Consider the following 10779-nt stretch of genomic DNA (forward strand, 5'->3'; position numbering starts at 1 on the left):
TTTATTTTTTAATTTTTTCTTCCTTTTCTTGTCTTTTTTTGCTAGTCATTGGGCCTCGGTGATTGGCCACGGTCGACGCTCGGCTAGCTCTAGGCTCACTAGAGGTCGACGAGTCCCGAGCTCACTAGATCCCGATGATCTTGGGCTCCATCGAGGTCGGCAAGCTCAAGCTCGCTTGTGGCTATCGTCGGGCGAGCCTTGAGCTCACTAGCGGCTGTTGTTGACTAGTTGCGGTGGAGGAAGGAGGAAAAAGAAAAGAAAAGAAAAGAAAAGAAAAGAAAGAAAAAATAAAAAAAAGAGAAAATTAATTAAAATTTTGGTTTTGGAAAAAGAATAGAAGAAATTATTAAAAAAGAGTGTACGGAGGAAAATCAAATTTGATTTTCCATATTAAACAGGTGAAAAATATTTTCTAGTTCATTTTTGGATTTCGGCCAAACACTCAAAAATATTGATATTTTCCTGAAAAATAACTTTCTAAAAAATATTTTCCTGAAATATCACATTTTTCGTGAAACGAACGAAACCTAATGATAGTTTCACTTTCATTTCCTTGTATTTCTCATCCAAATCACCTTAACAAATGATGGTAAAGGTAGAATTTCATCACTCTTGTTTTAAGAATGCCACGCATATGAAGACGGAACTCTTAAATTGGTATACTTAAGCAACATAACAAATTATAAGTAAACATTCAAATAAGTTGACCATATTCTGCCTTCAATAACAGTTTACCTATCTCGAAACAAACATAGCGTTTCTCTTCGATCTTTAACCGAAAATTCTAGATAATTTGCTAATTGGTAATTTCACAACTCGCAAACACTTTTGCTTTGAAATATTCGACCAAATCCGTAGCAAGTGCAATATTTGCTCTCCATTGTTTCAATATGGTTCTTTTCCCCTTTCTTCTTTCAACATATTACAAGTTAGACCATCCTTAAAATATATTTTCTAACTTTGAAACCCCTCGGTCGAAAGTTTAATTGAGGATAGGATCGAGATCCTCTACCATTTAGGAGGTAAGCTGTGTGGATGACACGTCAGCCCAAAGGGAAAATTGCAACATATTCCAAAATGTCAAGGGCCAGATTGCAAAAAATTCGAAATGTCGGGGGCCAACTTGTCATGGCTAGAAACTTGGGGGTGCAAAAATGTAATCAGGCTTCTTCGGTCTCTCTTACTTCGTAGCAGAACATGCCCGTCGGGCCGACAAAGAAGCGAAAAGAGGCCAAGCCCAGAAGCCACAAGACAACCCTTCCCTTCCGGTTTCCTTCGGCTTCGCAGGTCTCGGGGACTCGGCTCCGAAGCAGGCGAACATGGCGGCTGCCTGCGCGAAGACGGGAGTGCGACTCAGTTCTGCTTCTGCTAAAACGCTGTTGAGCCGTGCGTCACCATCGTCTTCTTCGTCTAGTTTTTCCTCGGCGACGAGTAAGCTCAGGGGTCTTGCCTCTGCTACGCCGGTCTCTTCCTCGTCACGTTTCTGCACGGCCGGACGAGTTACCCTCTCGAGGTTAGTTCCTTCTTGATCTCGGTTTGCGGGTCTGTTTGTTTTTTTTTTTTTTTTGGTGTGGTGATTGATGCATAGGACAGTAGAAAAATTTAACTCGTGGACCTCTAGTTATGAAGTACGATCTTGCAAAAAGCTCGCATTTTTTGGTGCGTTTCGAAATGCACTCGTGATGAAGCCTGGTGGGTCGGGTGAGAAAGTTTGAATGGAGCTGGTGTATCTTGGTGGACCCCAACTCTATTGAATCAGAGTTTGTTCTATCAACTTGGGAGATTGTTGGGAAATGTTAATCATCAAGTTTCGCTTTTGTCTCAGGCTTCCCGTGGAGTTGGGAGGAGCATTGTCGATGATGCCATTACACAATGTTACGGCGTCTGCTTTGTCCACTTCATTGCTGTGTTTGAGCCGTCATAGTTGGGGTTGTCTATCTGAAGGTAGTTTCTTTTTCTTATTGCTGGTGTTAAGCTGTGTATGTGGCGTTTTTCAATTGACTGGTCTCTTCATTCTTGTTCTTGAAGTACTTGTATTATCCAATACCGTCATGAATTTCGTCCCAAGATGTTTTTCAGCTTGGCCTCTGTTTCTTATTTTATATCTTAGCCAAAGTTAGCGGTTTACACTACCCTGTCATTTGTGATACATGTGCTAAAATATTCAGTGAATCGGACACTGTCCGAATATAGAAAAAGGTTTTCCTTGAAATGAGGCTTGTGCTTGTGTCTCTGCCGCACGCTATGAAGTAGTTGGAATTTAGATTCATTTGTTGTATTTATCCTAGATGTGGAGGACCGTGTGTCATCTTCTGTTTCCGTATCAGGATGACATGGAACACATGTCTTACACGAACATGTATGGCTCTTGTGCTTTCCCTATGGTGAAGGGCATGTCTTGGCAACTAGCATTCCATAAACATCGTGGCTGAAGCCTGAATCCCTGTTTTCTTCTTCTGAATTATTTCCATTTTTAAATTGCCTCAACGGTGCTTACCAAGGTTCTAAATTTTGGTAGTGGCCATAGAAGTGGTCGCATGACTTGCATCGTGATTTCTATGAAATGTTTGCCAAATTGCAGATGCTGTGTGCTGAGTTTTTTTCAGTCATGCATCACAATGCAGCTTCTGATGTATTCTGTGAAAATGATATACTCTTAATGTTTACTCAGTTATGGGGTTTCTAGAAAGAAAAAATTCTTCCGAAAAGTATGAGAGTGACAGATTTCATGTCTATGACTTTGACTTGAATGATATATTAAAATAGAAGACAGGTTAGAGATGCTAGTATTGAATAATTGTGATGACCATTTCAAATGAGGTTTTGTTTCTTTTGTCATGCTTTGGCTACAATAACAAGTTGAAACGATGCAGCCAATTTCGGTTACTCTAGGTAATCTTCGTTGGTATTCTCTGTTTAATCTAGAAAAAGGTCTTGTTTAGAAAAGGTTATTCTGGAAAAACAGGACAAGTAGTATTGTCATGAGTGTTTCCGTGATCACTGTCCTGTAATATCTAGAGCTACAACGCCACTGTTTCTCCATGACATGCAAATTACATCTGGAAGTGATAAGACGGCTCATAGCGATGGCGCTACCCTCCCCACCCGGACTGAGTTATATTGATCTGCTGCTCAGTGATCAGAAAATTGGAAACTCTGATGAGTTAACTTACCGTTTACCGAAAGCAAAAAATAGACACTGCTTTATCTATAATGTTTTTTCTGCCCTTAACAGACTTTCTACCTAGCTCCTACAAGTAATACTGCTTGCTCTTCATATTACTGCCTTTTGGTAGTCAATGATAGGTTCCGCCAGTTATATACCACTTTAACTTGTGTTTTGCTCAATGTTTGCAGGTTTCGCTACACCTCTATAGCATGGCAGCTTACTTTTCTTCTTCCGAGTTTCATCAGGTTCAGGGGCTTTAAGACTGTCAATTTTGCTTAAAGATGTTTACTTGGGTCATTAGTGTCCGGCCTTTTCAGATTGCAGCAGTAATAACCGCATACTTTCACCATCGTTAAGCTTGTTTTGAGCTCTTCTACGGGATAACTTAGGAGATGGGAAAAAGAGCATGCCAAATTATCTTTGCTCGGACGGTTCAGCTTTTCTGACATCATTTGATGCTTCCAGAATGTCGATAGCGTTTGGTTCTTTTCATTTGTCATCCCTTTCTATCTCTGTAACTTGAATGACTAGAGCCATTGCTGATTCAGTCACAATGACTGGATCTCTGTAGAACTGTTCGTATAGAAACACAAAGCAGAAGTCTTACGTATGGAGAGATGCACGGTGGAATCAGACAAGTTTCATGAAATCAATTGATATAAGTGATCATTTTGTGAAAAATATTTTTCTCATCATTCATTTTCCGTGAAATAAACACATTCATAGTTTTCTCTTTGTTTCCCCCTCTGGAAGTGGAAAGATAGGACATTGTATGAGAAGCTCCGTTGGATAGTTGGATTATTGCGATCCTGTCAATCAAAGTTGTGCTGGTGGCATTAGGGGTGTCAAAAAAGCTCGAGCTGACCCGGCCCAAAAATTCACCAAATTTTTAGGACTTTTGGGGCTAGGCTTCGGTACTTTCCATGTAAGGCTCTGGTCGGGCTGGACCGACTTCGGCTTTTATTTTTTTTTTTTTGAAAAAAAAAAAAAAAAAAAAAAAAATGGGGCATATATAATTCGGGCTTAGGTCGGGTCCAGCGAGACTCGTGTTGACACTTCTAGGTGGCATGACTGTCCAGCGATGAGGGCTGGTGGGGCTGAGAGTGCAATTGTTCAGTGAATCTAGTACGTGCACTCAAATGATTTTGGATCTATAGATCTAACGGAATGGGAAAAGGAGAAGCAACCAATGATGCTTAGGATTAGATTCCTCAGTTATATGCAGGAAATTGACCTTAGACTTGGTGATCGCTTGTTCTTTTTTGCCGAATAAATTCCTCTAGAAAAGAAAATTCTCTGTTAAAACTATTTCTACTCGATTTTTTTTTTCCTATTGGGTTAAGACACACCCTTTTCAGTTCACTGACCAAAATGACTCTCTAAACATCTACTTCCGACCCCAAAAAAAATCTACTAAGTCATCGATCACCAAAAAAAAAAAAAAACATTTACTAAAGTCAAGCATGAACCAAGTATTCACATGTGTGATACGATTAATAAAGAAATTTTCAAAGGAAAAAAGTCACTAAAAATACTAGGCCGACAATGACATATTTACCTTGATTTTTTTTTGACATAAAAAACCTCAAACTATATCTACTGTAAGACATTTACTCTAATTTTTTTCTTGTTACATAAACAATCTCAAAATTATACCTATATGGCACATTCATCCTTGGTCAAGGTTCCGTCAGATGAGTTGTTAAGTCACATGGGCATCATGTCAATATTGTTTGCTTTCCGGCTTTCATGTAGGCAGATTTTTAGCAATCCTCATTGATGAAACTTTAACGAAGGGTAAATGTGTCACACATGTATAAGTTTGAGATATTTTGTGTCACGAGAAAAAGTTTAGGGCAAATGTGTCATAGTGAGCATAGTTTGGAGTTTTTGGTGGTTTTTACCCAATTTTAAATAACAGGTAAACAATTGATGCCGTAATAATAATGTTATATTGTATGATAAAATATTAAAAATATTCATAATGCAGTGATTAGCATGATATAAGTTGTTCACAATTAGGTACGATTATCCCAACTTTCATAATTTATGGATTGTCTTCATTCCTAATCATATGAATTAGTGCTCGAGTGGTTATGTAATTACGGTTCCAATCATACTATTAATTATGTAATACATAAAGAGCATCGTTATATGATCGAATTTAAATGATAGTCATACTACGACGTAACAATTATTACATCACAACCTTGTTTCATTCCTTCAACTGGTCAATTAGTACATTCAGGAAAAATGAATCTACGGTGCTCATTCGAAATTCACTCTTTTCAATTACATTGATGTGCATTTGTCGGGGTTTTGCTAGTACAACCGTTTTTTTTAAAGGGAGTTTTATAAGAGAAGCCACATGTTGGGGGCTACAAATTCATGAAAGAGCAGACCCCATAACGATTTTTAATCTTTTATTATTATTTTTAGATTGTGGGCTACAAATTATTTTTTTAATTATTTATAATTTTCTTCATTGATCATGCATCATTTATGGCATTGATCGTGAAGCCAAGGTTGACGACATAGGGACAGTCAGTCGAATCCTATTTACTACCGCATAAGCGAAATTAGACGAAATTGAGCAAAAGAAAATTTTAGACCTATTGCATCTGTGTTAATTCGGTCCTAAAACTTTTAATGTGACCGATTTACTCCTAAATCTTTTGACAATTTACCAGATCACTCCTACCGCTCGGTTTTGATCGGATATTGCGGACGTGGACAATATCTAATTTTTTTTTATTGTTTCTTCGCTTTTTTCTTTTTATTTTTTTTATTCTAATCCCGGCGAGAGCCGACAGGTAAGGAATGGCCGACCCTTGCCGACCACAGTCGAGGCAGCGACCCTTGCTGGATTTTGTAACAAAAAAGGAAAAGAAAACAAGAGTTCGGATTGTAGCACGAGTGTTTCACGTTCGGACAATGAGAAAAATCTCCGTGATGGAGAAGTCTAGTTGGCTTTGGAAAATGATTTTGGATTATTATGAAGCGTCAATCCGATTTTTAGGATTTAAGCAAAGACATTTCTCGCTTTTTTTTTTTTTTGTCATGAAAAAAACACCAAGTTTAGTTCGTGCTCCAAATCCTGGCCCAATTTTTTTTTTTTTTTTTGTCTCGTGAAAAACAACTTTAGGTCAAAGTCCCGATTCCGACTCATAAAAAAGTACAAACTTTTGGTACTCAAATCTGGTATCGATTAAGTTTCCATCTAGTGATGACATTAAATATTCGACTTGTCAGTTTGCACATATTCGGCGTAAACTTCATGAAAAATTGAGGGGAGTCAAATTTGAGTAGTGATTGAAAGTTTATGCTTTTTTATGAGATAAAAGAAGTTCGGCCTAGAGTTTTTTTTTTTTTATTTTTGGGTCAACTTTGGGCCAGAGTTGAAGCGCTGCCTAAAGTTAATGCTTTTTTATGAGACAAAGAAGGTTTGGCAAGAATTGAGTCTGGAACTAAATTGTTCATTTTTCTTTTCAAGGAAATTGGGCCCTTTTTCCTGCACAACACACACGATAAAAAATGGAGGAATCGATTATTAACGATTTGCTTTCCACGAAACTAATAAGATCTTAACTTTGAACAATTGGTACGGGAGCCAAGTCCAAAATTTCCCAATACTTAGGTCGAAATGATCCAAAAAGCAAAACATTCGAATATGAGATCCATAAAACAAACAAGCAGAGACCGAAATGACCCGAATTCAACCCCAACACCGGAATTTTAAGAACCGAGATGACTCGTATCCAAATATGATCCAGAATCAAAATAATCGAATCGACCCGCCCCGATTAGAAGAGATCCAATATAGAATAGGCCACCTTAATTTCTTTGGCTTAATTTGTGTTTCTTATATTACTAGACAAAATTGTTTAAGTTGATGAGAGACATCAATCCAAAGTTAGGGAACTCCTAAATCGCACTTGTTTTTAGAAGGTAATGACGCTTAGCGATCTTTGAACATGACCAGATTGTTTCGGCATGATCGAAAGTATAAAAAAAAAAAACGTTCCCCATTTCTCCATCGAAATTCAAAACTCTATTGAAATTTCAAAAATTAATTGAAACATTGCAAGTGAATTTTACATGTCGACTTTTGCATTCTGTGAAAGTTCTAAGCGTCTCAGAAGTAAGAAAAGTCAAAGTGCCTAGGCAGAAAGACTTCGCTTTGAAATTAGAAATCAATTGGGCCCGACCATGTTAATGTTTCTCGCACAACAGAAAACCCTAGTAAGACACAAACTCTTACTATAGCCTTACTATAGCCGGAGGTATAATACGTGGTACGTTACTAGATTTTATTTCTTCGCATAGATCAAATCCATAGGGGAAGGATTTCTACACTTGTGTTTTAACAAGAACTCCACGTGCATATACCAAAGTTATCTTGCGATTTTTCTTTCCTTTCTAGGGCATGGTTCACTTCCTATGATCTGATTTTCTTCCACATTAATTACTATATTGCGAATCATTAAAGTTAACAAATTCAAAACATATGTAATATCCTCAAATAGACCTAGAATTAATTAAAAGCAACGAACGTAATATTCTCAAATAGGCCTCGCCGAGATTTGGCAAACCTTGCCATAAGTACCACGGATATAAGATAAGAGAGCTGCATCACCCGATCACAGTGGAACTTGGAGCTCCACCGCCATGAACTGTGCATGGCCGGCGGCCAGACCTTGGTGGGAAATCGACGGAAGTGAGGCTTACGTGAAGGACATGATCGCTGTCGGGGGTTTCGGGACGGTGTTCGGAGGAACTTATAGAGGGAGAGATGTTGCAGGTTGTCGTGAATACCGTGTTTTTCTGGAATTATTAGTTCTTGCTTATTCTAATCCGTCATCTTTTTGGCTTAATGCTTGTTCTTTTTATCATTGAATTACGTCGATGATGAGTGATCAAGTTTCAAGAAACTTCTTTTTTTAACGTTCAATGCCTTGGAACGTCCTGATATATCTACAGTGGAGCTTACTGTAAGAGTAATTATCATGTAGACTTAGAAATTGTTGGGTTGACTTTTGAACTGATAAATTCTTTTGTTCCATGGAAATTTTCAGTCAAGTTTCTGGAGAGGAATTCAGAGGGTCGATCCATGTTTCATCGAGAGGTGTCCTTCTGGTGCGGTCTCAACCACCCTAACATTGCTAAGGTAGCTCTCTCTCGGGTGATTATGTCGGCATCGTTACCGACTTTCTTTCGTTCAAAACCTCGCACTCTTTCCCTGGTCATAAGCTAGTGATTATCGCATGCCCTAACTATTTTACTTTCCCTCAGTTCATAGGAGCTACATACCATACGTCGCGCATCGGATTTAGAGGGCCGAGGCTGGCAAATGTATGTTGCATAGTCTCGGAGTATTATCCAAGAGGTAGCTTGTCTTCTTATCTTTCGAGGCACCGGTCCAGCATGCTCTGCGAGGACGTCATCCGGAGAATGGCGCTCGATGCGGCGAGAGGGTCGAAATCTTTCCCCCGTGAACTATTTCCCATGTTATGGTTTCATCCAAAAACCTTTCTCAATCTGCGTGTCGACTGACCCTTCTGGATTTAGCTTCTCTCAAATCACAGGCTGAGCTACCTTCATGAAAGGGGAATCATCCATGGAGATGTGAAGCCATCCAACTTGCTCATGGATACGACTGGTACCGTGAAAATTATCGATTTCGGCCTATCTCATAGAGCAGATCATTACAATTCGTCCGAAGTAGGCGGGACCATCTATTACATGGCCCCCGAGGTATCCCCTCAAATGTAATTCACTTCAATGAGAGTTCATGCCTTTAAGATGCCTGATGAAGTGTTTTAACTTTTATGTCCGATATCAGGTCATCAAGGACGGGACGTCCAGCCCGAAAGCAGATGTCTACAGCTTCGGGATCACCTTGTGGGAGATTTGCCACAACGAGATGCCGTACAAGGACGTGAAAACCAAGTACATCGATCAAGCGGTTCTCCATTATGTAATCAGCCCACCCGTGACTCGAAAATACTAAGTTACTAACTCATGCTTTGAATCAAAATGGTTGCTCACGAGTTTGGTTGGTTGTCAAAAACTGGCAGAACGTGAGGCCGGAGATATCCAAGAGATGTCCGAGAAAATTCGCGAGCTTGATGAAGAAGTGTTGGGACGCAAACCCGCGAAAGAGACCGAGTATGAAAGACGTGGTGTACAAGTTAATTCCCTGAAAACGTTGCCCAGAGAGTCCAAGAGGAGCAGGAACATGTTCGATGACTGGGTCTTTTGGGGCCATGTCTCTCCCTCCATGTGTATTAGTAAGTGATCTTCCATTGATGAAGACGAACCGAGACATAATCTGTTCGATTCCTGCGAGGCTCGTGGCGTTGTTTCGGTCTTGCTTTTCCGCATCTGCTATTTGATTGTGATAAAGGAACTCTCTTAGCTAAAATCTGCAAAAAAGTTCACAAAAATGGTCAGTTGCATACACAGAATTGGCTACTTGGTCGCTATATGTAATTGCATTGAGTCTGAGTGATTTTTCTTTTGAACATACCTTGGTAGATCTTCTTAGCTGACGCTTTCACAGGCTTTCTTGTCAACTATCCCCACAACATTAATTCTAAAGTTGAGCTCGGTCACTTTTGTACTTGGGACCTGATTTTTTTAAATTCGAACTGCTTTGAAATTAACTTAAATACCCCAATTGACAGAAGTTATTCCATGTGATAATGATACACTGATGCAAAAAAGCCAACAAAAACTGAGTGATTCCAAAATTTAAGCGCCGCATTTAATCAAATGCAAGTCAAGCGGGCAACTTAATTAGTTTGTCGCATCATGTCAGCCATGTGATCGATACATGAAATACTTTTTCCCCAACTACAGCTTGATAGGTCTGGAATTCTCTCTAGAGAAGCCACCTTGCCTTGAACCCGATCGACTCAATCAGCTGCAAAGAAGGACCAGTAAACATCCCAGACCCAACATTCCCCGTAGTTTTCTCTACCTTTCCATGTCTTTCCAGCAAAGCTGATTCATATTTCCTTATAACTGCAATCAAATTTCGAGGCCGCAGTTACAGTTCCAGCACTAAACCATTAGCTCGCAATTATATATGCTTGTGTCACTGGTTGGTGGGTGTAGCATTCCATTACCCGTGTGGCCTTAGGAAACTCTTTCCAAATTAGCCTTACTCACAACAGGCACAAAGATTCTAAAGACGGAAACTCAAAGAGACAGAAGTTTTGGACTTCCATTATTTATGAGATGATATAAATGGAGAGAGGGGACCTCTCAGATTACAACCGTAGATTTCCTCTTAAGCTAATGTGGAGACTCCATCTCCTCATTTACTGTTTACCCAAGTTAGTTATAACAACACTCTGGAATGATGTACATTTCACAAATTGCCCTCAAGAATATTTAAGAGTACTCAATAAACCCTAGGCTCTTAAAAGTTTGGAGGCTCACTCGATCATTTGATTAGACCCATTGTGCCTCGAAACCTCTGAACCATGACACTTGATTCTCATAAAAGGAATACAGATATTACATCAGACCAAATCCTGAAGACTTAATTCCAAGTATTTAAACCGGCTAGTGCCCTTAATTCAGCGGCCGGCCGGCAACAACGC

The 10779-nt window shown here is 39.4% G+C and overlaps 2 protein-coding genes across 3 annotated transcripts; both read left to right on the forward strand.

The window, feature by feature from the left end:
• The first annotated feature begins 1208 nt into the window (after positions 1-1208).
• Positions 1209-3775, forward strand: LOC115757196. 2 transcript variants are annotated; one of them, XR_004017295.2, is made up of 4 exons: positions 1209-1513; positions 1826-1944; positions 3358-3461; positions 3497-3775. XR_004017295.2 is itself a non-coding variant. In XM_030697326.2 (3 exons), exons 1-3 carry the CDS (start codon positions 1320-1322, stop codon positions 3375-3377), a joined length of 333 nt encoding a protein of 110 aa, XP_030553186.2. In that variant the 5' UTR covers positions 1209-1319; the 3' UTR covers positions 3378-3775. The 2 variants fall into 2 exon arrangements, 1 of the variants encoding a protein (XP_030553186.2); XM_030697326.2 differs by having other exon boundaries at positions 3358-3775.
• Positions 3776-7837: 4062 nt separating this feature from the next.
• LOC115757202 (serine/threonine-protein kinase STY13-like) lies at positions 7838-9467 on the forward strand. The gene is made up of 6 exons (XM_048277021.1): positions 7838-7970; positions 8245-8336; positions 8462-8643; positions 8755-8923; positions 9012-9118; positions 9221-9467. Exons 1-6 carry the CDS (start codon positions 7838-7840, stop codon positions 9465-9467), a joined length of 930 nt encoding a protein of 309 aa, XP_048132978.1.
• The last annotated feature ends 1312 nt before the right edge of the window (positions 9468-10779 follow it).

This window comes from Rhodamnia argentea, chromosome 1 (genome assembly GCF_020921035.1).
Source record: "Rhodamnia argentea isolate NSW1041297 chromosome 1, ASM2092103v1, whole genome shotgun sequence".
Classification (NCBI taxonomy): Eukaryota; Viridiplantae; Streptophyta; class Magnoliopsida; order Myrtales; family Myrtaceae; genus Rhodamnia; species Rhodamnia argentea.

Excerpts from the sequence above, each read along its gene's own strand:
- LOC115757196 (XM_030697326.2), top strand. The coding sequence starts at position 1,320 with ATGGCGGCTGCCTGCGCGAAGACGGGAGTGCGACTCAGTTCTGCTTCT. Across the intron at positions 1,514-1,825 it reads GGACGAGTTACCCTCTCGAG|GCTTCCCGTGGAGTTGGGAG; the intron begins GTTAGTTCCTTC and ends CTTTTGTCTCAG. Across the intron at positions 1,945-3,357 it reads TTGGGGTTGTCTATCTGAAG|GTTTCGCTACACCTCTATAG; the intron begins GTAGTTTCTTTT and ends CAATGTTTGCAG.
- LOC115757202 (XM_048277021.1), top strand. The coding sequence starts at position 7,838 with ATGAACTGTGCATGGCCGGCGGCCAGACCTTGGTGGGAAATCGACGGA. Across the intron at positions 8,337-8,461 it reads ACCACCCTAACATTGCTAAG|TTCATAGGAGCTACATACCA; the intron begins GTAGCTCTCTCT and ends ACTTTCCCTCAG. Across the intron at positions 8,924-9,011 it reads TCTATTACATGGCCCCCGAG|GTCATCAAGGACGGGACGTC; the intron begins GTATCCCCTCAA and ends GTCCGATATCAG.